At 32.6% G+C, this 26,489-nt stretch overlaps 1 protein-coding gene across 5 annotated transcripts; it reads right to left on the minus strand.

The window, feature by feature from the left end:
- Positions 1-1,195: 1,195 nt before the first annotated feature.
- Positions 1,196-20,542, minus strand: LOC118030581 (myosin-15). 5 transcript variants are annotated; one of them, XM_073409753.1, is made up of 39 exons: positions 20,316-20,542; positions 20,088-20,216; positions 19,851-20,000; positions 19,072-19,217; positions 18,699-18,855; positions 18,331-18,389; positions 17,628-17,784; positions 17,318-17,467; positions 17,070-17,206; positions 16,453-16,599; positions 16,261-16,362; positions 15,724-15,781; positions 15,543-15,644; positions 14,831-14,868; positions 14,622-14,748; positions 14,367-14,540; positions 13,604-13,735; positions 11,083-11,189; positions 10,666-10,726; positions 10,386-10,563; positions 9,663-9,868; positions 9,009-9,128; positions 8,826-8,924; positions 8,210-8,431; positions 7,274-7,413; positions 6,739-6,850; positions 6,417-6,467; positions 6,243-6,332; positions 5,950-6,120; positions 5,302-5,451; positions 4,549-4,725; positions 3,784-3,918; positions 3,199-3,269; positions 3,014-3,113; positions 2,874-2,930; positions 2,737-2,793; positions 2,563-2,664; positions 2,391-2,473; positions 1,196-1,737 (listed from the first exon to the last, which is right to left on the minus strand). In XM_073409753.1, exons 1-39 carry the CDS (start codon positions 20,319-20,321, stop codon positions 1,614-1,616), a joined length of 4,584 nt encoding a protein of 1,527 aa, XP_073265854.1. In that variant the 5' UTR covers positions 20,322-20,542; the 3' UTR covers positions 1,196-1,613. The 5 variants fall into 5 exon arrangements, with proteins under 5 accessions (XP_073265854.1, XP_073265853.1, XP_034890641.1 ...); XM_073409752.1 differs by having other exon boundaries at positions 10,666-10,732; XM_035034750.2 differs by having other exon boundaries at positions 2,563-2,643; positions 20,316-20,541.
- Positions 20,543-26,489: the final 5,947 nt, after the last annotated feature.

The following is a 26,489-nucleotide window of genomic DNA, read 5'->3' on the forward strand; positions in this document are numbered from 1 at the left end:
GTTTGATACAGTATTATATTTTTACAAAGTCAACTAACATGATTAAAACTAAAAGATGAAAACTGATAGTTTTACTCTCTCTCTCTCTCTCTCTCTCTCTCTCCACTAATTATTTACATTTCAATTTATTAGCACACTAAACATCACATCATTGAACACTAAGTTTTACACCATTGAAGATGAATATTATAATAATTATTTCCATGACAATTCAAGTCCAGTTTTAAACCCTTTCACCAAACACCATCTAAAGTCAGGTGACTTTGAGGGGAGCATGTTGATATAAAATCGTATTTCATTGACTTATTTTTCACTCTGAGTAAAGCTCCCCTGTAGAGAAGGAGAAGGATTTTAGAAGAAATTGATAGCAAAACAAACTGTCAATGATGATGGTGTTTTTCTTTCATGATTTCAAGTTATCATGACTTCACTCAAATTTAATTTATTTTCCATGATTGAACTGCGTAGACAAAGAAACTTTGCTTATTTTTCGTTAACCGATGAAGGTAATTAATCCAAAGTTTTTTATCATTTATTTCAATATTTTTATTTGTCTTTAATTTGTGAAAAATATTTCAAGAATTAAACCGTCGGACCAGCCCTGGGTTAAAAGAATCGATAGGTTCCACAAAGGATCATGAACTCAAATGATTGGTCTACCTTTGAGAGCAAGCGGGTCTATGAAAGTGGAAATCGAAGAGGATTTTTGGTAGTAGCCTCGCGATTGCAAGGTTCAATGCGTGTCTGCAAATCTTGTTGATTTTAATGGTTTCGATTTGGCTGATCAGGGACCAAACAAATTCCAGTGTGTGCTAGGTTTAGACATCATCTGGATTCAAATTCAACTTCGAAGTCTCCCTCTTGAAGCTATTCTGTCTTCAGCTACACAGCACGGCAATCGTGCCCCTGAAGACCTTCCATTCAATACAAACGAGAAATGATCTTTACTGGCATGGAGGGTGATTGGCACCTATGCATCCACCTGCAGAAAATAGGAGTCAACTAAACCAAACAGCGGTCACCTTGAACGGTAAAAATTGTGGAAAATATACAGAGCGTAGGAGGGGTGAAACCAGCAGGAAAGCTTCACCTCCTTACTTCTCAAATTGGTGTGTGTTTACTCTTATGGAACTAACGCTGCTTTTAAGAAAAAAAGATGTTAGTGAGTAGCTAAGCTCAGGAGTGGGAACCTGAAGGAACTAAATGTGTAATTCTATATATACAGATTCCAAATTAGGAAGTAAAAAAAAAAAAATCATAAATCATAATACAACAGGACGCTGTTAGGAAGTGAAAACATGTACAAAGAAAGAATGAGCTTCACAAAAAAAAAAAAGAAGCATACTTAACCTAGATCCGACCATGTAAAGCTTACTAGATCTGAAAATAATGTATCTATCCATCAAATAACGCCAATTGGATCCCCAATATCCAGACAAAAGTATCTATCCATCAAATGGGCAGTATATGAAGCCAATATACTGATATTTTGACGGCCACTACTCAAAGTTGTCTTCCTGTAGAAACCAAATAAAATGGTCTTCAAACCTCCACGACAAGCTAGACTTCCTAGGTTAATTTTGCGGTTCTTTTGCAGCTACAAAACTAATCATTTACGTTTGACATAGGACCAGAAACTGAGCACAAGGATGTTCTGTCAACAACTTTGGGAGTTCAACGCTGGAAGGATCTATTACAGGAATTGCCATGTCTATATCCTCTGTAGAGAATGGAATGCTGCAACAAGAAAATGGTTTATAAGCTTAGAAAATAACAGACAATACGATGCAAAATCCCATTTTGGGGCTGAAATGCATTCAGTGGTAAAATTAGCATGTTTCCATAAGCAATGAATACATTCAATCAATTTGTGCACCTAAAGCCTAAAATGACTAGTTACGGAAAGACAAACTTATGTTAAAAGGACTAATTTCTTTAAACTAAATGAAAACTGAGGGACAACAAATGAAATAAGTGTCAAAGGATAGGTTAATTAAAAAATCATTGATTGCATCATAAGATTTTAATAAATTGCTAAAACTAGAAGAGAACCCAAGCTTTGATGAAGCACCAAGTATTGCAACAACAAATTTTCATAAAAATATGAACCTGGCTTATGCAAAAAATTGTCTAGAGATCACTTTGGTCGGGATAACTGCAATAATTGAGCAACCAAAACACAGTCCCGCAAATCTAAAGACAAAAATTCAGAAGGTACACCAACACATACCCCCAATCCACTAACCCCCCTCTTAATATGTAAAGGCCGGATTTGATCCCAAGTCTCTAGCACAAGTCCTAGAGATTTTACAAGCAGACCATCTTGTACCTTCATTCAGTCCAGTCAGCCATTTTTGTTACCAAGCAAGTTGAGAGACGATGCAGCATACCTGAGGTCATCATCCAACAAGAAAGAGTTTGAGGTCATATTCTGATTGTCCTTGTTCAACATCTCTCTCATTTGAGCAACCACCTGCAAATGAATTGAAGTTTAAAAACCACAAGACCATTATTTTTGACAAATTTAGCCGAACAACAAAAGGTACCAAAACAGAAACTTGCCTCATTTGACACACTCTGAGTGCCATATTTATCATCCCAGTACATGGTACTTATACGATAGATTTGGCGAACGGTCAACGCCTGTCCAAGCGTCATGACACACTAAGCCTTAAAATAACTTCATATCAATGAATGGACAAAGAAAATTGAAAAGAGCAGTGAGTGAGATCATACTGGACACAGATCTTGCATGATTTCTTGAAGAGACTTTTTTCTCTTCTGATGAATTACCTAAAAGAATTGCACTATCCATGAGAAAAAGAAACAACTGACAGTCCACAAGTCAAGCAAGAAAAGGGTAGAAAAATTACCAGAAACCCAACAGCTTGTCTAATATAATTTAGCTCATGCCAAGATGTTCCTGCATACTGCATTTTGTACAGATTCAGACACACAAACTGATGATTTTAACCTCTGTGGCAACTACTTGGCAGGTAAAGGACATTTTTACCTCCTCCGTTGCAACCACTATCCATTTCTCCAGTTCTGCTAGACCAGATTTCACATACTCCCCATTTGAAAACGAGCAACATTCACGTCGTAGTAGAAGGCTAAGAAAGAAATTTGTATTAAGCAACATAAGCAAAAACTAGTCATATGAAGCACAGAAGAATTTTTCAAATCATGATTACTCACCTGTTAAAAAGGGATATATTGACAAAAGAGAAAACCTGGGTGATGAGCTTACGGATGAAGAAAGATGGTACCTAAATGGATGGTTTTGAGTCAGTCAAAGAATATCTGTTAAGTAACTAAAATTCACAGTTACAGCCTGCTTGTTTACCAGCAAGCATAAAGAGATAGGGAATTTAGAGCACAACAATAAGGAACAAAGCCAAATTGAAGCTTATTAGGTGAGAACAATCCTCTCCGATGTTTGTTGGAGGTATTCAAGGCACTCAAAATAAACAAAGTAGACCGAAAAATGGTAGCAGAAACAAAAGAAAGGGAAGACCTCAAACAGATTCAGCACCTGGATAATGAACATAAGACAGCAGATTTTCTGAAAGTTGAAGGATGCATGTGAATGTCAATCTATCCATAGAAATTTGCAGCAAATGCATGTACAATACAAATGAGAAATTATGCATGCTGTGGAAAAACTTTGCAATTGGCATGGACAAATGCATTCTGAATTCTGAAGTACTCCATGATGAGTGAATATTACAAGCACAAGGGCCTCCTATTTGAAAATCAATTAACAGGGAAGAATGAACATACATGATTTTCGCGTAAACAGTCCATGAGAGAATCCAAAAATTTAATAATGCTCTCCCACTGGCTACTGGCTGCTTGCTGAGGAATGCCACCAGGTGATCTTGATGATTTCCCAGCATGCCGTGCAGATTTGGGTGCCTGACAAGCAGTCATCAAAACATAAATTTCTGATCAATTACTTTGAAAATAGATTCAAGAAACAGCAACAAAAAAAGCAGGCAGAACAGAAACAACATTTCCAAGCATGTAAAATGATAGATATTACTATAATTTTTTGCTTAAAGAAAAAGGTTTGGAGAATAGCTCAAAATATGAAAACATTTATGTCAGCATTATGAAAAGTACAGATGGAAAATATGCATAAAACCTATATACAATTGAGAACACCCATCCATAGAGAAGGGAAGAATATTGTTTGATGGAAACAATTTGAAAAGGGAAAAAGATTATCCAAAAAGCATGAACTATGAATTATTTTGGGTGATAACTCCACACTAGAATAGTTAATGCTCCCAATTATCATGATTCACATGGTCAAAACTCCATCTGAAAAACCCATCATTCAGAACTAACATTCAGAGAACCTTGTTGGAACCAAGAATAAGTGATTATTCAAATAACCAGTTTGATAGGAATGCAACCTAGAATATGGATTTTTTGTATATGCAATGAAATCTACATCCAAAATTACAATTAGGCACTCAAGACAGGGAAAGATAACTATAAAACTGATCATAGTGAGCCCATGCTGGATTTGCTAAAACTCACCTGAATACATAAACCCAGCAGTGGTGATAATTCTTTCTTCAAGTTGTCTCTAATCAAGCCAAAAATCTTCTCTACACAAGCAGTTAGTTGTTGTTTAAATAGTATTGCTGGATATCTTGCTTCCACATGTGACAGACCATCCTCATATCCCATGATTTTGAAAGGAGATTTAAGACCCTGGAAAGTATAGCAAACTCAAATCAGCTGGACTCAAGTCAAATTCATCAAAAATAAATTTAAAATAAAGAAAATGACCAAAGTCAAACAAAGAATAAAATGTCACAGCTAGTAAATTCAGAAAAATTGATGATGATTTGTGTCGTAGGAAATGCTAGAATGCTGCATTTCTACAATGACAAAAAAATACTAATTTCTATGGAAATCTCTAGCTCTTGCATATCCGGCCAATAAACTGTTTTTTTTTTTTTTTTTTTTTGCAAGGCAGAGAAGAAACTAAATTGGGAAAATCCCTCTCCTGTAATTGAAGTTTAAGATTTTTGAGTGGCACAAAGCCAGCCATCTGTTTCTACGTTGTCCAGTTGTGTAGGACATGTGTATAGTGTTTGTTGTGTTCTTGTGTACTGATTTGGAGGTTTTAGGGCATTTCCCTTAATGATATTCAGCAGGATTAGAATGCCTTTCATACATTCTCCTTTAATCTGCACAAGAGTACCATAAAAAAGCCTTGAAAGAATGTATTACATGTATGCATTCTGCAAACAACAAAAAAAATTCAATTTTACACAAACTCACATGAATGACCCTCCCTGATAATCCAGAAGATGTAGAAGATGGAACAGCTGCAGTCAAAAAGCCATTTGACCTTAAGTTCCTCTGGAGAAGGCAAAGTAGTGCTGAGGCATTTGACAGCCAATATGGTAACGTAATGTTCTCATCCCCAACCTGAAAAAATTGTGACAGGATAACTTAATAGATGTATATATTGTATCCTAGAAAAACAATTCACAGCCACTCTCATGGAAGAAAAATATGTATGATACACTAAAATTTTGATTTTGGAGTGCCCCAGAGCGTTTTGTCCAAAACAAAGTTTTCAAGTTAAAACATTAATAAATTGTACAGAGTTGTTTTTTAGAGTGGGTGGTTAAAAAAGGAAAAGAAAGCTGGGTTTGGAAACTGAAATTTACATGTTTTTACCAATGAGTTGCTAGAAAGTTCTGAATATTTCCTTACAATGTTGAGATATCAGAGAGTAACAGAATAATTGCAGACAAGAGAGAGTAAAGTAAAATGGGGGGGAAAGAAGAACCAAGGCTCATTACCCAGAGGCATTATCAGGTTGAGTAACATCACTTGATGCAAAAAGAACAATTTCTTTTACAAAAAAAAAAAAAAAAAGTTTTCAGTACAGTTGTTTGAAGACTGAAGCATGTAACTAACCTTCAGAACTTCATTTATTCCTTCAATAATGTAGTCAAATATGGCTGTGCGCTCAGATTCAAAGGCATGCCAGTGAAGAAGACATCTGTATATGATACAAGCTGCTAGTGGTTTGCCATCAATAAAACCCAAATCTTCTTTGATGCATTTTGAGAGGAATTCATAGTTCTCCTGTATGTCAAAGAAAATTCACTTCTTAGGTGATATCATTTCGAGAGGAATTTATAGTTCTCCTGTATGTCAATGAAAATTCACTTCTTAGAACTAAAGGCTTCACAAACAAGGAAAGAAACCTGGTGACGTTCAGCTGTAAACTTCGACCGACGTGATTCTGACAAACCATGCAAGGAAGGAACAATAAGTTTTGATGGTGTAGGAGATTCCTGGAGAGAAAACAATGTCCTTGAAAAACATACTATGGTTCGCAACTACATTAACTCTAAATATTTTTAAAAAATATATCTTACAAATGCAGACTTCCGCTCAGAGTGGGCAAGAGCTAGCGCACTAGAGTATTTCTGTTTCGTTAACAAAACAACAGAATCAGTGAACACTTTGTTATCCATTAAATTTTTGTTTTGTCAACAAACAAATAGCATTACAGCAGAAAATTCTCCCTATATCTATGGAAAAGGAGAGTACATATCTAGTACCAGGACCTAAAACTAAAGTCTTTAATAAGAAAACAAGCAACACAACCAAGCATGCATCCAATGTTCAGGTATATATGGGAGAATGAATTTTTTTTATATGGGAGATAAGGATGGAATTGTGTTTGCAATAACTTACTTCAGAAAATGCCCTCACAAAACCAGGGCGGTTGCTCTTTGAGGATGGGGTCAAAGCTTTTTGTCGAAGGACGTGATTCTCATCTTCCAAATGAGAAAGCTTCTCCTCAAGACTGCAATACAGCAAACATCATGCAAGATACCAGGATATAAGAGTTCATTACAAGAACAGCTTTATAAAACCCCCCCTGAAAAAAGTGAAAAACCACTGCTACAATAATCCACGGTAAGGTTCAGATGGATTACATTTATGCAGGTGGAAACCTTAAAGAGGCAAAATAACCAATTTATGAAACAACCATCTGTTTCCTCAAAGCATAAATATGCAAAACATTAGACACTCTCAATTCAAACTGTTCTGAAAATCAAGTCTTTGATGCAAATACCAATCAACATTCTCAAATTTGCGCCTTTGACACCAGCAACAAACTCCAATAAATTCAGAAGAATAAACAATGCATGAGAAGATTGATCAAGTTGATGTTGTTTACAAAATTAAAGAGTGGCTGATATTGTTATTTTCAACTGATGAATACCTTCGAACAGTTTGTTGAAACTGAGAACATTTCTCTTCAATTTCCTGCAACTTCACAGTGGTATCGTTACCATTCTTTTGAGCTTCAATAAGCTCAAGCTCAATAGCAGAGTTTTTCTTTTCCAAGGAATCCAAAGAACTCTGTAAATGCAACAAATGTTTTCCTTAGAAAGCATTCCACAGTAAAGCAGATGGGACCATGGGAAACCAAAAGGTGAAAAAATGAGAAGGAAATGGTGCTCCCCTATCAAAATTTATTCAAAGTGAAACAAGCAAACAATTCATCATATCAAACACTCCTGAGAATATCATAGCCATTAAAATTGTATTAATATATATAAAGTTTCCATCATGAATCCTAAAAACATTATAATCATAGCCATTAGAATTGAACTCAACATGCATGAAGTTTCCTTCATGAATCCTAAAATCATATTAGCCATTAAACTTTACCCACATGCATTCAATTTAGGTTAGGCAAGCAAAGAAAATGTAAAATATATTCAAACAGATTACACCTTGATCAAAATCTTGTTAATAAAAATGAGCTTGGTTATTTACTAGTGAACACTACTATGAAGTAAATATCACCAATACCGATTTATACTCCTGCCAAGCAAGTTGCTTCATTGACAAAAATTAGCTATTGTAACTCATTTACACAAGATATTTTGATGGTATTTTCATCCAAAATCTCTAACCCATGATGTTGAAAACATGTGTAGACTTCCAATTAGTCCCAGAAAAGCTTTCTAAACATTTCTAAGAGAACGAGGATACCTAATTTTAAGACAACTGAATGTTTTATAATAAAAGTTTATTCTTATAATATGTGGAACCAAAATAAAAGAGCGATGGGAACCCAACAAGCATGGCCAATCAAAGCCACAATTAATAAACAAATAAATTTGCATATATGCAAAACCTTGCCAATCACCTTTAGTAAAGCATTTTCTTTTCTCAGTTCAGCCATCACTACAAGTTCTCTTTCCAAAGCTGATTTTTCATTCACTGTCAATTCTAATTGTTTTAGCAATACTGCATTTTTGTTGCATTCATTGATAGTAGCCAACTTAGCTGCATCTAACTCAAGGCTCATAGATGACACAGTATTTCGAAGCTTGGAAATTTCAACTGATTTAGCCTCGTCATTTGATACCTGTGTTCCAGATAGAGGATATTCAACACAAACACAAAGTTATAAGAAGTTCAGTAAATGAGCATTGCAAGATTTAGTTGAAACAATCATAGTAACTAGCCAATCAAATCTGCTGAAAAATAAATTGTGCCTTATTTAGAAACAAGTGAAAGCTTGAATCAGTAATTAACCCAACCCTTTCTTTATAGAAAACTTTCATATTCGTTAATTTGGAGTCAAGATACAAAGACAGGAGACAGGGAAATAAGGAATAAACTGTATTTTTTTTCTTTTGAAGAATGAAAAGGACATAAAATTTATGTCTACATGTACGTTTAATGATGCATAACTATTCAAATGCATTCAAAAGAGTTTAATAACAGCACCAAAAGAACATCACAAGAAAAAGCAATACCCGCAATCTTTTTTCTAGATGCAACCGCCATGTGAGATCTTCTAACTGCTTCTCAAGTTTAGTCTTAGCTAAACGCAAGGCACCCGCTTCATTAGCCTCCTGCATGGTAATAAACAAAGAGACAGTAAATAAATGAGGAAAAGCTAAACTCAAATAGAAATGCAAATAATATTGATTTCCCACTTGTCTAAGCCTTCGGAGCTCTCTTTTTGCCAGCTTTTGCCTCCAACGACACTGTATTGCTATGATAGAAGCCTGGCGATGTCGCAAAGCTGAGCGGAACTTGTAAATCTTCCAACGAGCCTAAGCAATTTATTTTATAAAATAAAAACAGGAAATCCGATGAGTGTAGCCATGCAGAAAACAACCCCCAAAGGAATTGGCCATGACAGTGAAAATGACTTCAGATAACTAATTCAAGGTCCCAAGAAAAATCACACAAAGCCCTGTAACACTCTCAGGAGACAATACCCCAACTTTTCCATAACATTTTAGCTATAGCCATAGATAGCTATCACACATTAAAAAAACAAAAAATTAAGTAGCAATCAGAAACTAATTTAACACTTCACTGGAAAATGAAATGCAATATTTGCAACAAAACTGAGCATAGGGACATCTGATATATCCATCACTCAAAACAAGTGGTGAGGTGAATTTAGGCATTTTATGCATTACATACACATCCTAGCAAAGTTTTGTAACTAAAATAAATTCGCTTTAATTCCCACTGATATGACTAATGATCTGGCCTTATTATTTAGTACACAAATATGCAAAACATCACCATCAAAATATTAGAAAAAGGCAAACACAATTCTACATTGGCTAATTTACCTGAATTAGGGTGGCAGCTCTCTGCTTCTTTTCTTGCAGAAATCTTTTGCGGGTCAGGAAACCATGTATGTTTGACTGCATGAAAATAGCAGCTGAGAGCAGTTTCAAATAAGCACGCCTTAATAGCCACTTGCGGACATACTTCTGTATAGAAACGGCAGCTGCTCTCTCTCGTTTTGCAGCAAACATTTTTCGAGCAAGGCACCCTACAAATATATCTTATATAGCAACCCCATAGAGCTAAACCAAAATAAAATAGAAATAGAGATGCAGGGAAATGTCCATCTGATAAAATGTGGTTTAATTAAAGATAAACCATAAACAAACACATAAAGGTAAGGGCAACGCCAGTGATTGGAAAGTTAGCAGAGTTGCAAAAAAGAGTTTTGGAGTTAGATATATATAGATGCAGTAGGCAATTGGTATAGAAAATTAGTTGGTATAGAAAACTAGTTGATAGAAATAGCGAGGCTGCTGGAGTGACAAGATAAAGCATGGTAGTGGCACTAGTTGTAACTATGAGGTTCATCCTAGACACAACCCTCATGTAAAATCAAACAGATAAGACCCTGTAAACATTTATGAAACTGAAACCAGCCTTTTAAGCCTGGTTCAAATAATGAAGAGCTATGTTGGGAAGAGTGAGGAAGGGAATGCTAATTTGTAAGAGAAAGAATCACATTACAAATAAGACTAGGTCAAATGCAGCAAGTAAAAGCAAACCTCTGCAATATGATTGAATTGCAAACGCAGCAGCACGTGTTGAGAAAAAATCTCGGCGTGCAATAAATGTGTGCAATTGACGCTGAATACGCTTTGCAGCACCATCCAGAACCTCAGCCCGTCGCAGGTCTAAAATGCCAATCTGACCAGCCCTGAGAAACACTTTGGTCCTACCTAGCTGCAAACAAAAATAAATTTAAAAACAGAGAACTCAAAAACAAAAAAAGCAAAACATTAATGATATTACAGAGCTTGATGCCCAATCCTTAAACAGCAGTACCTGAAAATTGTCGAGCTTTAACTTGTGCAGAATTTTCTCTGTCCAAGTTTTTTCATCATAACTGCAACTGAGTAAAGGTAGAACTTCTTGGTACATTAGAAATGCAAAAGGAAAAAAAATTCTCAGCAAACAAACTGTTAAGAAAAGATGGTAGAGAAAACAGTGCAGTGCAAAAACAAATCACATTTTCTCAAGATCATTTGTGAGACACGAACAAGCATTCATGCATGCACGCACACAACTGATCATCCTAAAAATTTACATCTCTAACCATTATCTATTGCCCTTTTTGTGAAAGCATGAAAAAATTAAAACATAATATAACTCCACCACTCATTAATAGTAACAAAAAAGTACATCCTTCAGAATCGTTGGTAAAGATTTTCCAAGAAAAAGCAGTGGTATTAAGAACAACACCTTCCATCAAATTCAGGAGCTAATAATCCAAACCGATCCACAAACTCCGTGTAGCTTCTTCGAGTGGGATAACCTGCAAGACTTATCCGAACAGCTTCCAGCACACCCTGTCCCAAATTTTAATAACACTTATATCAACCTAATTTGCCAACATTTATATTTAAAAGAAGCGGTACGCCTCTTTCAGCATGCAGTGTGGGATAAAAATCTAGAATAAATGGATATGTGCAAGAACAAAATGCATAGCTCAAGCCAGTCTAACAATGAATTGCACCCAGTAAATGAAAGAAAATTAAAGAAACATCTTCTTGTCTACATGAACAATAAGCAACCATGACATGAATTTTGTCATCACCATCAATTCAAGACAAGAACAGGTCATAGTAGCATCATGTGCTCATAGCATTCTGGCATCCTATAACACTGTATGCTGGTGAAGCATTTTTTTTACAATATTCACTGTTTACTATTCATGTGATGCAAGTCACCACATCAATATCGGTCTAAACTCAATGGCAGTTACTTCAGTAAGACGGTCAGGTTTTTAAGGCTATACAATGCTTTTGACATGTTGCATTAGAGACAATTTGATCAATCTATGAGAAACAAATGATAAATCATAGACAAAATAAACTATAATGGACACTTTTGAGTGATATAGACTGCATTACATTTAAACTAGGAGATATGACCACTCTTCTCTGAGCTCGGCCACATAACCCACTCTACCAGAATATTCCTACGTAGATTGGCCATACATCTTATGCCCTAGGACCACACTTGAGTTGACTTGGACATACTCATTATACATCCTCATAAGTACCATGTCATAAACATCACTCCTATGGACAATTTTGTGTAGGCTAGGGCCTCTAGGCAAGGACATTTTACACTCTCATGGCCTCTCTTATGTGTACTAGTATCTTATACTTCAACAAGCATTCTAACATGGATTATCACCACACATCAATGATTACTCCGTACATCTTAGTTTCTTACACTTCACCAACTATTTTCTAAAGCCTGGATCAAAAACAATAAACTCCCATATCCAACTAGCTGGTAAACTATTTTATCAAAAAAGGTGCTTGGACTAATCATTATATCTACAATCACATGGTCATTGTTGCTTGAATTAGATTATACATTGGCCACCCTCATGTAATCTAGAACATGCATCTTACAACCCTAGATATCCTTGTCTCACTTAGGGCCATTCTTCACTGGATTTAACCATACATCCTATAGTCCTTTAAAAAGTGTCATTTGGACCAAATTATACTCATCATCTTCCCCATTGCTTTTCTTGTGTGGACTAAGTAATAGATCTAACACTCATGTGTCCAGACTTGCATGAGTTGAATAGGACTTCTTATACTCCCAGAGCCATTCCTTGTAAACTGGATCTCACGCCTTACGCTCACAGTACCACTTTGTGAGTACATGGTGCACATTGCATACAAGTCAATTTTTGGGCAGCTGAACATGTAATTCTTTTGTAGGTAAAAGCATATGCACATCTTTGTGAGTGTGAGGTTTTTACAGATAAAACTCAAAACATTTTAAAATTTTGATTTATACTCTCCACCAGACAATTAGTATTTGAACCTTCCATCTGGATTTCTAATTTTACAATTATAATCCTAGGACAAGATTTTGAGCAAGTTTTTGTCTCATACTGGTTGGGATCAACAATAAGAATCTTTTTCTAAATTATGTTGTATTATCATTAGGATTCATATTGTTAGGAAAAAAAGAATACAATGGTCTTTTACTATCACAACCTCCATTCTGTTTTATGTTATTGTTGGCACAAAAAAAGTGTACCTTTCCATTACCAATATAATTATCTTTTTATAAAAAAAATATATTGAGAAAGTGTAAAATCTGGTATTGTTGTTCATGTGTGTGTGTTTGTCTAGAAATAGAGAGTACAATATTCTTTTTGACATGTTATCATTTGTTATTGGATGAAAAATAGGCTAATTTTGACAGAAGGATCTAAAATACAGTCAGGTTCTGCGATGGAGGGGTGTAAATCAAACTTTTAATACATGGAAGGATCTCTTACAAGCATTTCATAGTTCCGGTCTTCATTTTACCTTTGTTCTATCATCAACCAATACTAATAATTATTCCAGTATTTTAGTAGAAAATATTCAAGTTTAATTCCTTCATTGCTCTCATGAGAATTCAACAAGAAAAAATGAACATGTCTGCTGAAAATTCCAAGATCATGACAGCTCGACAATATTTAGCAGGTACACTTGTGAGCAGTCACTTTATCAGCCACAAATGAGGGGGGGAAAGAACAAACTAGAAAATTCTAACAATGAGTGAAGTTAAAATCTAAGGAACACAAGCCATCCATTTAAACAAAGATCAAATAATAAAAAAATAAAAAATAAGACACTTATCTCATAAGAATCATGGATAATGATCATATACAATTGCAGAAACTCAAGTGAGCATAGGAAATGATGTTAAACAAGCAACATAATCACAATTACGATCTACTAACCCCACAGCGAAGTTGATGTAATATGCTCGAATTCTCAAATTTCTGAGGTCGGTTCATAGAGTTCGGCTTCACACAACGTATATAATGAGGCTCTGTTGAATTAAGGGTCTCCATAAGAGCCTGAAGTTGTTGCTGCAAACCAAAAAATAAAATTATTTAAAGCATCAACATTAACAAGTTATAAACAGCAAATCAAGCATTAATGTGCAAACTGAAACCTAATGGAAAAAACAAGAAAAACAGCAGTGAAAAAAAAAATTATTGACATCATTCCCACTCCAAAACTATTAAGAAGAGAAATAGAGTAATGAATCCAAAACAATCAAAGAACAAAAAAGGGGAAGTGATAAGCTTCTTCCTCAGATTACATTGCTCTCTCTCCCTCCCTCCTTTTGGTAGTTTAGCCATTCACTCAACTCAATTTTAACTGCTTAGCATGCATAACAAATCCATATCAACAAAAAATGTTGATACTGTAGCATAATCTGGAAAAAAAATTCACCATAGAAAGGGACAATGCCTTGTTCTATAAAACCATAAATGAAGCCTTATGTTTCACTCAACCCAAGGGTTATATCCATAAAAATATCATCATGGCTATTATCATTAATTTGCTTAAAGCATCTTAATATAAAGTCAAAAGTCGAAGCGGTATGAGAGTTGTTTCTTCTTTCACTGCTCCTTGCTATTGTCTATTCTGCAAACAACTAACCAAACTGAATTCTTCTACAATGATAATGGAAGAAAGGTAAAAGTTTTCTACCTTAAATCTTGAGGCCACAGATGAAAACTTGTAAGACGATCTTGAAGATTCCTCAGGAGGCAAAGGGAAAAGACCAGCAACAAAGTGACATTTCGAAGACAACATGAGATTGCAATGTTCTACAACAACATAATCACGATTTTTATCTAAAAAGGTGTCTGTTTGATAAGTAACCTGCAGAAAAATAAACAGTTCTTTGTAAGAGTTTTCACTTTGCAAGTTCTATTTAAAGTAATATAGTCACGAATAACATGCCTTGCCAGCATAATGTGAAACGGTAAAATCCGTTTCTGAAAATTTTGCCTTTTCCAGCCTTGGGTGGGCCCGGAAATTCTGAAATAGCTTGGTTGAAAAAGTTTCATGTGTTGATTTTGGGAACATGCTGCATAAAAATGAGATCAACTACAGTTAAACAATTTCATATAGAAAACGCACCAATTTATAGGGAAGAACTCAAACAGTACCAAGCTTCATCCAAAAGAGCAATTATTCCAATAGGTTTCTGCAAACAAGTACACGATAACATAAGTCTAAGACTAACAGAAATCAATTGGTGGCATATCTAGAAACAGAAAAGAAAAAAAAAAAAAAAAAACTTGAACTGTAGACATGAAACATATTCCCCAGCAAACATTCAATTTCCTTCAATTTTTTCAGCACAAGAAAGAGAGAGATAAAGAAATAGAGGAGGGAGTAGATCCCTACAAGGATATGCTCGGATATTACCAAGTCAAACAATATAAGTTTAAATGCCAATATTGTCCCTTTTGTGTACATATAACCTAATCCAAATTCCTCAAAAAAACATAATTACATGCTAAAGTTTTTTGCAGTACATAATATCTGTTCCTGAAAGAAGTCCTTTCTCACAATCCTAATATCTCTGGGAGATGCTATAGTAATTATCTAGCTAAATCACAAAAATGGTAGAACATCAAACACTCACTACTAAGCCATTCTTTGTCTTTGTAGCATCTTCAATAGCAAGCATGGCATCAAGTATCATTAAATGCATCATATAAAGAAGAAACATGGACTAAATTTGTTTGTTGATCCAAAGTATTATTATCAGTAAGAAGGGGAATGAGAAATCAGCAGAAAACTGCATACGAATTCAGGAAATAACAGATTAGCCTAACTAAAACAATATTTTCAGAGGGGAAACAGATGAAAAACCTTTTCAATTAAATCCAGAACATCCTGATTGTCAATAAATTCAATGTAGCTCCAATTAATTTCTTCTTTTCTATATTCCTCCTGCTCCATCTTGAATACATGCTGAAACAGAGGGAAGAAGGAAATGAGACAGCATAAATTTAGTGAATGTCATCACATCACAAAAGACAACATTGCACACCTCATTGAAATGTTGCTGAAGTTTTTCATTTGCAAAGTTAATGCAAAACTGCTCAAAACTGCAGAACAGAAAACATTAATCACTCAGTAGACATAAGTTAAAAACAAAAGCATTGCTGCTGAAAACAATATATGACAATAGTAAAGTCAAATTAGTGCAGAGGAAAAAATGACATGAATCAAGGCCAATAATATTGCAAATGGAGATGCAAAATGCAAAAAGGCATTAGAAAGAATGTTAAAACAACATTAGAAAAATCTTTTGAAGTGACAATTTGATAAGGTAACTGCCAGTAAAGGTGACACACAATACAAAATTAATCACTTACAATAGAGACACACAGCATTTCACAACACATTCTTTAGAACAGTTGACTGCGTGTGAAAATCATGAATATAAATAACTTCCAAACACCAAGCAAGTTCAAGGCAACATGAGAAGCTCAATAAATAATTTTCCTATAAGATTACACCTTAAGATATAGCAATGGTCTGAAAGACACAATTGAAACAGGATGATGCATTTATGAGATATTACCTATTATATTTGAAGCATTCAAAGCCATAAATGTCCAATACTCCAACTTGTATCAGGGAAGTTGGATCTTGCCCGACAGACCTGTTAATCTTCTCAACAAGCCTAAAGAAACATCAAAACCAAACAAGTTTAAATTATAACTATGGAAAAAATATAAAGACATTATTCTCTGCACAGTGACAATAGGCATACCAATCAAACAGCCTAGCATAAACAGTCTTTGCCAGGGCATCTCGACTAGCAACAGCAGCATTACAGTCAAGAGCTTTTATAATATTTCCTTCACGGGTTTGAATTGTACGAGTACACAATGTTGCAAACAAGAGGTTTGCATCACACCTGATTAAAAAAAGTAATTTAGTAGCTTAAATTAAAAGCCAATGAGCAATTAAAAATCATTACAGGCAGGAATGTCCACTGCCAAACTCAGTACGGACAACTTGTACTAATCCCCCCTTGATTATTCTAAAGTTGATAGTTTTTTCAATATTTGAAATCCCATTAAAGCAAAGCTCCACAGAATAAATGTGTTATAGATTAATGAAACAAAATTCATAAGAGGAATAATTCCAATATTTTCTGACTTTATTCCATTTTTAAAAGTTCAGTTTTTTCCTCTCTATTGCTATAGTGAAAAACAATTTTATCTAGCACTTTCCCGTCCAAATACACAGAAACACAATATGAGAAATTTAGCTTGCTCACTTCCAAACTTAAACAAAAATAAGACAACTGATTCAATGCTGATGGAATGTCAAAGATTGTTCAAACAAAAAAAAAATTCCCAAGCAATTAATGCAATCACCTACATAAAAAGATCAGCCGCCATTTGCATGTGAAAGCTAGATTTTTCATCCTTTACAGTGGAAGAATCATGTTCCTTGCCAGGAGAAAATTCAATATTCCCAAGATGCAAAATTGCAGCCAAGATGCGAAATATAGCTTCCTAATAATAACATGGCAAACGCAAAATGAGTATGATAGCATCCCAACAAGATAATCCAAGAAAAAGCAAGAAACACACATCAAGAACTAAGTCATTCTATGGTGCTTAAACCTGATCTTCATTGCTTATACCAACAATATCCATTGCCCTCCTTGTCTTTATGTATTCTTCTGCGTTGCTCACCCCATCTAATTCATATGTCTTACTTTGATTTAAGTAATGGAAGTGATGCGGGTTATCCAGTTTGTACTTCTCTGCATCCTAGACATATCAGTAAGCTTTAAAATTCTATTAGAAAATAAAAACACCATCACAAACAAAGCACCATATTGCAAACACAACTCACAAAGACTCGGCCAGTAAGAACATCACCACACAACACTAAACAGAAAATACAGGATATGAAAGGAAGAGAGCGTACCCTCTCAGATGCACACAATTGATAAAAACAGTGATAGTTCCTTTCGGGATCTGTTATTTGAACTACACGAGATCGTTCCAGAAGGTAAGTTCTAATCGCAGCACCAGATATCCTGCCAGTTGCATCAAACTGGATCTCGACGAACTTGCCAAAGCGACTGTCGAGACAAAGAACGAGATTTTAAGAAAGCTGGAAATATATTCAATGGACAATTGGGATTGCCAGCCTAACAAGTTGTATAAGAATAGATATAAGATATGGTAATCAAAAATCCAATCATATAAAACCAATAGTGGAAATTAATCAAAATTTCTTCCTGAATAAGACTTTATTTGATACACGCTATCTCCAATCCTTCAATATTTCTTTCCCTTCATGGTTGTATTCAGCTAAGATTCAGATATTTTCATTATCCTAAAGCTTTCTCCCCATGTCTGCATTTCACATGCCATGTTTTCTTTTCTTTTTTCAAAAAAATTTTTACAAGCTCATTCATTAAAAATGGTACCACGGATGATGAGAAAAAATACAATACATCACCATGTTCTGCCAAGTTGATGTTCTTCAGTTGAAGTATCATGTACAGAACATTTATTTATTGGAGTATGGAAGAAAAGGAACAGCTGGCAGCAGATACAGGTTAGCAATTAGAGCTACAGATTGGTAAAAGCAGAGTATATTTGGAAAACAAACTCCATCTCACCTTGAGTTGTCATTTCTAACAGTCCTTGCATTACCAAATGCCTCCAAGAGTGGATTTGACTAAATTATGAAAAAGATGAATCAGCCTCGACAAAAGACACAGGGATGAAAAAAAATTGCCAAGACGGATTTCACAATCACCTTATAGCAAGTTAAAGACAAGTCAACGACCGGTTAATGTTTCTCCAGCAAAATGGGAAAAAATTAACAGAGGATAGAAGAATATGGGGTACATACATATATAGACTGAGAAACATAACCGAAAAGTAAATTTATAATTTTACAGTGAGTATATGCATTCTCTTCTTTAAAGATAGGGGCTAGCGGAAAATGGGACAAACAATAGAGGAAGGGATGTGTAAGTCTTACTTCAAGGACTTGCTGCTCAACTGTTCTGTTGTCACCAGCAGCTCGGCCACCAACAAAAGTGAGATATTGCATAATCAATTTTGTTGTCTCAGTTTTCCCAGCCCCACTTTCTCCACTAACCAGTATAGATTGGCTTCGACCTTCACTCATCATAGCTCTGGAGTTTAAACCCAACAGAAGCCACTAAATACCTTTATATGATAGTCCTTGAATTTTGTGAATTTACATACGCATAAAAAAAAAGTTTGCGGACAAAAAAAAGTTGCGTTTTCGAATTTTTCCATTTTCCGTATATATAATATAAGTCTTCTTTGGTGATTTATATCTCAAATCAGCTGTCAATTTTCAAGAAAACATCCTAAATACAACATACCTGTATGATGCATCTGCCACAGCAAAAACATGGGGACTTAGCTCACCGAATGGAGCTCCCTTATATTGCTCCATCATATGCACGTTGTACAGATGAGGAAGCTTGGTGAATGGATTAACCGCTATTAAAATGCTTCCCGTGTACGTCTATCAAAGACAAAATGCAGAATATGTCACATAAATATCATCACAAAACAAACGATAACTTAGATTACAGTTTTTCGGTATTAAATCATAGACTGATTAAATGACGCCCAACTAAGAAAAGACGTTATTCATCAATATGGTCCACAACATAAAAGCATAGTTAAATGGGCCAAAAAAAATCACCTAAATGCATATTGAGCATCACCTTATCCATTTACATACCATGATCTCAATACCAAAAGGACAGCGCGGCATGCCTAATGAGAAATTAATTTAAGAATTGAACAAATTTATTTTATTGATTTGATTAACCAAAAAACACAAAGCACTCAAATTGCTCATACCAAAATCGCTTGACCCAACATGTCAAGTGCCAGCTCATAATTCGGACACCTAATTTAACAAATTTTAAATACACTTGACAAAAAAAGTACCCTCTATACCACATTAACTTAAAATACCTAAAATTCAAACAATCACAAAACCACAACTAACAACTAAGCTTACTCAAAAAAACACCATGATTAATCTTACAATTTACCATGTTTGACGAAAGACATTCATCAAACACGCAAAAAAAAGACACTTGTTAACAAAAAAAAAAAAAAAAGGCACGGATTGTGAAGTCCATACATAAATATCATTAAGAGCATATCTTCTTTGAAGATTATAAAGCACTCCAGGCTCATTCAAGTAAGTCAATTTAGTCATATCATCAACACCTCCATGCTCCTCCTCTTCATCTGCATCTCTCGGACACAATTTCTCAGGCACAGTCAAAACCTACACCACCAAAAACAAAACTTGAAAAACAAGACAAAATCCACTCAATATACCACCAGAAGCACCATAAAAACACCAAGATTTCACCTGTTTTCCAGTAACAGTACGGATTTGCACTTTTTTGGCCAAGAAATCCGTTACTTCAGCGGCAACCCATGCCAAATTCTTGTCTTCGGCCCATACCTTTGAGCCTTTCCGCAGATTCATCTTGGGCTCCTGTGAGATCACCAATTAGTGAAATTCAAAAAGCCTAGGTGAAAATTTTGAAATTATATTTTGAAAGAGAAACCCTAGAAGAAGAGAGAGAAGACTTACAGGCATTTCTTATGGGTGAAGTTTCGGGTTCCCGCCCTAACAGGTGCTCTACAGTTAAAGTCCAAAAATAAATAAAAGGAGGAGAGGAAATTTCTTATTAAATATTTATGTTTTGAGATGACACGTCAAACACTGCTGTTTTGGACATGTGGGTATCTTGCTTCCTGCCCTGATGGTAACGCTCGTAGCGGAGAAAAGAAAGCCATTTGACTGGCAGCTGCGATGTGTTCTGGCCTTGGAGTCTGAGTGAGGTTTTGCTTTTCTTGTGGACGGGTGAAATGAAAATCCGTGGGGGTACGAAATGTTGTCGTATGTGTCGTTCAGAAAATTGCAGAATAATTTTTAGTGATTTTTAGATGGTAATGGTTATTTTTTAAAATATTTTTATTAAAATATATATTGAGATAATATTTTTTTAAAAAAAAAATTATTTTTGATGTTAAAATAATTTGAAAATACAAAAAAAATAATTTAAAAAATTATTTTTTTTTCAAAAATACTTTTAAAATACAAAAATAAATATGTTTCTGCTACTATAAATTAACAAAGTATTGAATTGTGTTGTAATTTTAAAATTTCAAGTTATATGTTAACGGGACAACATGTATATGTATAAGTTAAAAATCTCAAAATACATTAAGATAATATTTTTTATTTAAAAAAAATATTTTTGACATCGGTATATTAAAACGATTTGAAAATATTCAGAAACTTACTTTAAAATAAAAAGAGAAAAAATAATAATTTTTTCAAAAATATTTTTAAAATAGAAAAACAAATAAATTATAAGTTTTCTCTCTACTATTTATTATATTAATATTTTAGATTTTTAAATATGAAAGATCGATTAAGTCGATGACATGTCGTATAAGAAATGTGATTCTATTTTGAAAAAATTTTAAAAATATATTGATTGAAAAATTTTAAAATATATATTAAAAAAAATTTTGTAATTTATTTATTTATTTATTGCTATAAATTATTTTCAAGATTTTCTATTTACTTTGGCTTTTTAAATTTTTTTTAAGAATAAAAAATAAAATATTAAAAATACTAATTTATGCTTATTTTTTTATTTTTCCGTGTAAGTTTTTATTTTATTTCCAAAATCCAAACAAAAACATCAATAAATAAGATTTATGAAAAAATTATAAAATCTTGAGTAGGTAAAATCAAAATTTTCATTAAAAAAATAAATTATAGAATTGCAGCTATAAAAAATACACAAATTAAATTGATGATGTAAGAAAATAAAGATTTTTTTCAAAATAAAGTAAAAAAGTAAAAAGCGCTTGTTATGGTAAAGGTAAAAAATAAATAAACAGTTAGCTAACAAAATAAAAATAAAAAAAATAATAATGACAGGCCAATCCTGAATCAATAATAAATATTTGATTATTTTTTCCTTTTATTAAAAATTTAGAAGTTAATAAAAAATAGTTTTAATGTGCTAAATTGTTATTAGTCGCGCTTTCACCATGACAAGTCATCAGTTTTACCCATTTTTCAGGTCAGGGAACTCAAATGGTACCAATACACAGCTAAGGGATTTCAAATTAGTAACAGAGGGGCCCAATTAATCAAAACTCAATAATGAACCGACGTTGGATATAATTAACCACTTATCTAATCCATGATCGCGTTTATTTTTGTGTATTTTTATGTTTTAAAAAATATTTTTTATTTTTTTTACTTTATATTAATATGTTTTTTGGTATTTTTAGATTATATTGATGTCAAAAATAATTTTTTAAAAAAATAAAAAAAAATATTATTTTAATATATTTTTAAGTGAAAAATATTTTGTAAAATAACCGTGACTACATTTCTATACAAGTTTATATATTACACCAAATAATGGGGATCATTTCAAAATTCTCAAGATTACATGAATTGTTTTTTATATAATATAAGTCTATGGTAGTTATTATTTTTTAAAATATTTTTATTAAAATAATATATTTTTAAAATTTAAATACCGAAACATGGACCATTCCATAATTCTCAAGATTACAAATACTTTTTAATAATATTGTTAAGTTATTATTTTTAAAAATATATACTTTTTAAATTTAATTTTATATGAGCACATTAAAATATTCAAAAATAAAAATAATAATTTAAAGTAAAAATAATAAATTTTAATAAAAAAAATTAAAATTCATTATTAAACACCTCTTAAATATTTACCGATGTTTTTGCAAATGTCTTTTCAAGTATTTTTCTAGAGAAAAATAAAGATATTATTGAAAGTGACAAAAACATAAAAAAGCATCCACGGTAATATTAATTTTGATGTTTTTTGTTTTTTTAAATTTTGAAGACACTTAAATGCACTATCAGGCGCCAAGTGGGGTCAACTTTTTTTTTTGAATTTAAGTAACTGTTTGTGATTGCTGGCAGAGAAAATATATATTTAGTGTGTTTGTATAGTGTCTATTAACTGTGTGTGTGGTTTATTTTATAAAGTATTTTTTTATTTAAAAATATATTAAAATAATATTTTTATTTATAAAAATTTATTTTTAATATTAGTACATTAAAATAATAAAAAATAAAAAAATTTATAGTAAAAGAATCGCTCAATTTCTTGTTGTGATTCTATTTAGTGCATATTTGGGAGTGAGTTTCTAGTTTTTTTTATGTATTTTAAAAATATATTTATATTTAAAACATACAAAATTAATTATTTTTTTAGTTTTTTTAATAATTATTAGTTCTAGTATAAAAAATAATAATAGATTTTTAAATAAAAAATATTTCACACGCATAATATGAAACTCAGGGTGAGGGAGACTCTTTTATTCACCTTTTCTTTTTTATAAAGTAAATGGACACCGATCTAGATTTTATATTGGATGGAGATTTTGATGAGCACAAGCACTGTATCAAGCTCATCGATGCCAAGTGAGAACCAAAAGAAGCGTAAATAAATATTTGTGGATTTAAGTTTTCAAGAAAGAAAACTCTGGGTGTGAAGGCACACCAAAAAGGATAGAAACACTATAAATCGATTTGTCTTCCTTCTTCTCTAGTCTTTTTTTTTACTCTATTTAAATCTTTTTTTTCCTTGTTTAATTAATATTCTCATTTGAATTGGGTACTGTGATATCTGAAAACAATGAAATTGTAAGAATTGTGTTTTAGAAAAGATTTTTATGCTAGGTTGATTCCTGTCTTCTTCAAAGCTCCATTTGTTTACTGAAAAATGGTTTTTTTAAGTGAATTCCAGAAAAATAAATTATTTTTTGATGTTTAGTGGTATAATAAAAAATAAGTTGGAAAAAACTTTCTAATATTTGGTTATGTCATGGGAAATGAGTTGGAAAATAACTTATTAATGTTTTATTTTTTTCAAGTTTATCAAAATAATAAAGAATAAATCTTACAAATTTAAAAGTTGAATGAAAATGAAATTGAAAAAAAAATTAATTTCATAAATTATCTCAAATAAAATAAATAATAATCAAAATAATAGAGATCAAATCTAAAAAATAAAAAAAAATGAAAAATGAAGAAATTAAAATAATAATAATTAACATTTCATAAATTATTTCAAATAAAATAAGTAACAATCAAAAGAACGAGGACCAAATTTGATAGATAAAAAATTTCAATTAAAAAATGATAAGGAAAAGACAAATGATAATTATAAAAATGAGGACCAAAATTAATATAAAAATTAAATTCTAAGAAATAAAATTAAAAAATAAATATTTAAAATAAAATATAAATAGCAATCAAAAGTTTGAGGATCAAATTTAATATAATTAGCAAATAATATAATATTTCTAAACATTTCACAACTTTCAGAAAGTGTTTTGCGTTCAAAAATAAAAGAAAAAACAATTTTCTAGAAACCAAGCCACATTTTTCTTTGATTATAAAGTATTTTTTATTAACTAACTTTTTTAATAATAAACAAACACATTAAAATTTTAAAAATAATTTTTCAAAAACTAATTTTCAAAAAACAAATTCCACCCAACCCAAGTATCCAAATATTTTTATGACGGTGATAACCGATGAAATTAGGAAAAGTTTAAATTGAATTTGGACTTTCCACAACTGTTGATAGGCTGAGAAGTCCGAGCTCGATGAAATAATTATATAAGTGTTGATTTGAATCTTTTGTGTTGGTGGTCCAATAATATTTATACATCATTGGGCGCTAAGATCGTGTGGTTTCCCTGACAAGAAACGACGAGGAGCGGGGCACTAGGCATGCCTTTTCGTAGTAGAAGTAATGAGCTTTTCGAATTCCTTGATCATTTTTACGAGAAATCTACTATACATTTTTTTTTTTGGTGAAATTAAAGAATTTTACAAGTAAGATGATTGACACAGGTATTTCATAAAAATAAGTTAACTTCGTTAACTTTTCAGTGTGTTTGTGTATGTTTCAAATTCCTAGAATTAATATATACATTTACTTTTTATAAAATTCATTTATTCGTGAATTTAGTTAGAGAATTTCAATAAAATAAATTGATGTGATTTTTCACAAGTGTATGAAATTGAAAAAATAAAGATGATAATGAAGTAGAGTGTTGGATCCACAAACATTGACTAATAAATCAAGTGTTAAAATTTACTATTCTAATTCTATTCGTAGAAATGATTAAAGAAGTAATAGTGACAAGGATAATAAAAGTAAAATAAAGAATCAATGATAAAATATGAGATGATAAAAGTGAATCAAAAAACCAAAAAATCAATTAAATCAAGAAAAAAAAACCAAAAAAGCCAAAACGTAAAAAAAAGAGACCAGTTCAGTTTGATTTTGGTTTTATAAGTCCGAAACCGAAAAAACCAAACCAAACCCAGACCGAAAAAAAAAACCAAGCAAAACCTGTTTTTATCCTAAAAAATCGAACCGAACCGAAATCGACCGGTTTGAATCGGTTTCAGTTTTTTTAAAAAAAGATTTCAGTTTAGTTATTATAAAAAATAATCATGCTTATAAAATATGAATTAATAACTTAAAACACTAAGCATATATTTTTACCATAACTAATTTAATAACTCGTTAAACAATGTTAGCTGAGAATAATTATCCATGCTGATAATTGAGATTCGTTAACCTGATCAACGATAGCTCCCATTCATCATTGAAATTACTTTCATATACTAAATATTGTCCTTAATGTAAAGAAAAAGAGAAGGATATAAGGGAATATCTGGAGACATATTTTTTTAAATACACATTGAAATGCTTGCGAGGCTCCTCTAAACTTGAACAAGCCTAAGTTTCAGATATCAGAACACTAACTTTTATGGCTATTCATTTGGCTTGAATATTCTCATAATAAAGGAAAGAATAGAAGTGAAGGGATGGGAATGATGAAATTACTCTGCACCTTCTCAATAACTGTACTAATATGTATTTTTTTTTTGGCAAACTTAGCACAAGACTTTTCAATATATACAAGCACAGCCCTTCCATCTTCAAGAAAGTCTTCCATCCTCCAACTTTCTCCATTTCTTCAAACCCCTTGTGTTTTAAAATCAAATTTCTTCATATTCAAGCTCATTTCAGTCCTTGTTATTTTCCAATGTAATTCACATCTTCAACTAAAATAGCAAAGTTCATTTCACATCAACATGATGTGTAGAATTGAGTTGAGGAGGAGCTTTTTGAATATTAAAAATAATTTAACAAAAATAAAAAATAATATTTTTATAATTAAAAAAAAATACTTTAAACAATAGAAAAAAAAAAAAAAAAAAAAAACAGAAATGGCGAAGCGTATTAAGTTTGTCTTGACTGTGATTTTATTTTTCAACTAATCATAAATTCTCTTGGAAATAATTTATGACGAAACCTTGAAAGCCAGCACCATCATTTTACTTCTCTTGATCCCGGGAACCATAAAAGACTTACCTAAAAGGGCCATTCTCCCTGCAAAAATTATTGCCACCCCATTGATTCAGCTGGCTGGCGAGCTAGCATCTATTACTGCGAAACATCAACATCTAAAAAGGTGTACGACACAGCACAGTTAAGGCTCCCCAGTGAATTATTACTGATTACGCAAATAATGCACTGCTGCATCCACTTCTCAGATGCCAGAGCCTGGGGCTGTAACCCCACCAGGCTTCTCGTGGTCCTACAGCTGAGACTGACAGAACTACACACATGATTAATAAAAGTACATCACACACACAAACACA

Source organism: Populus alba, chromosome 6, assembly GCF_005239225.2.
Source record: "Populus alba chromosome 6, ASM523922v2, whole genome shotgun sequence".
Taxonomy (NCBI): domain Eukaryota; kingdom Viridiplantae; phylum Streptophyta; class Magnoliopsida; order Malpighiales; family Salicaceae; genus Populus; species Populus alba.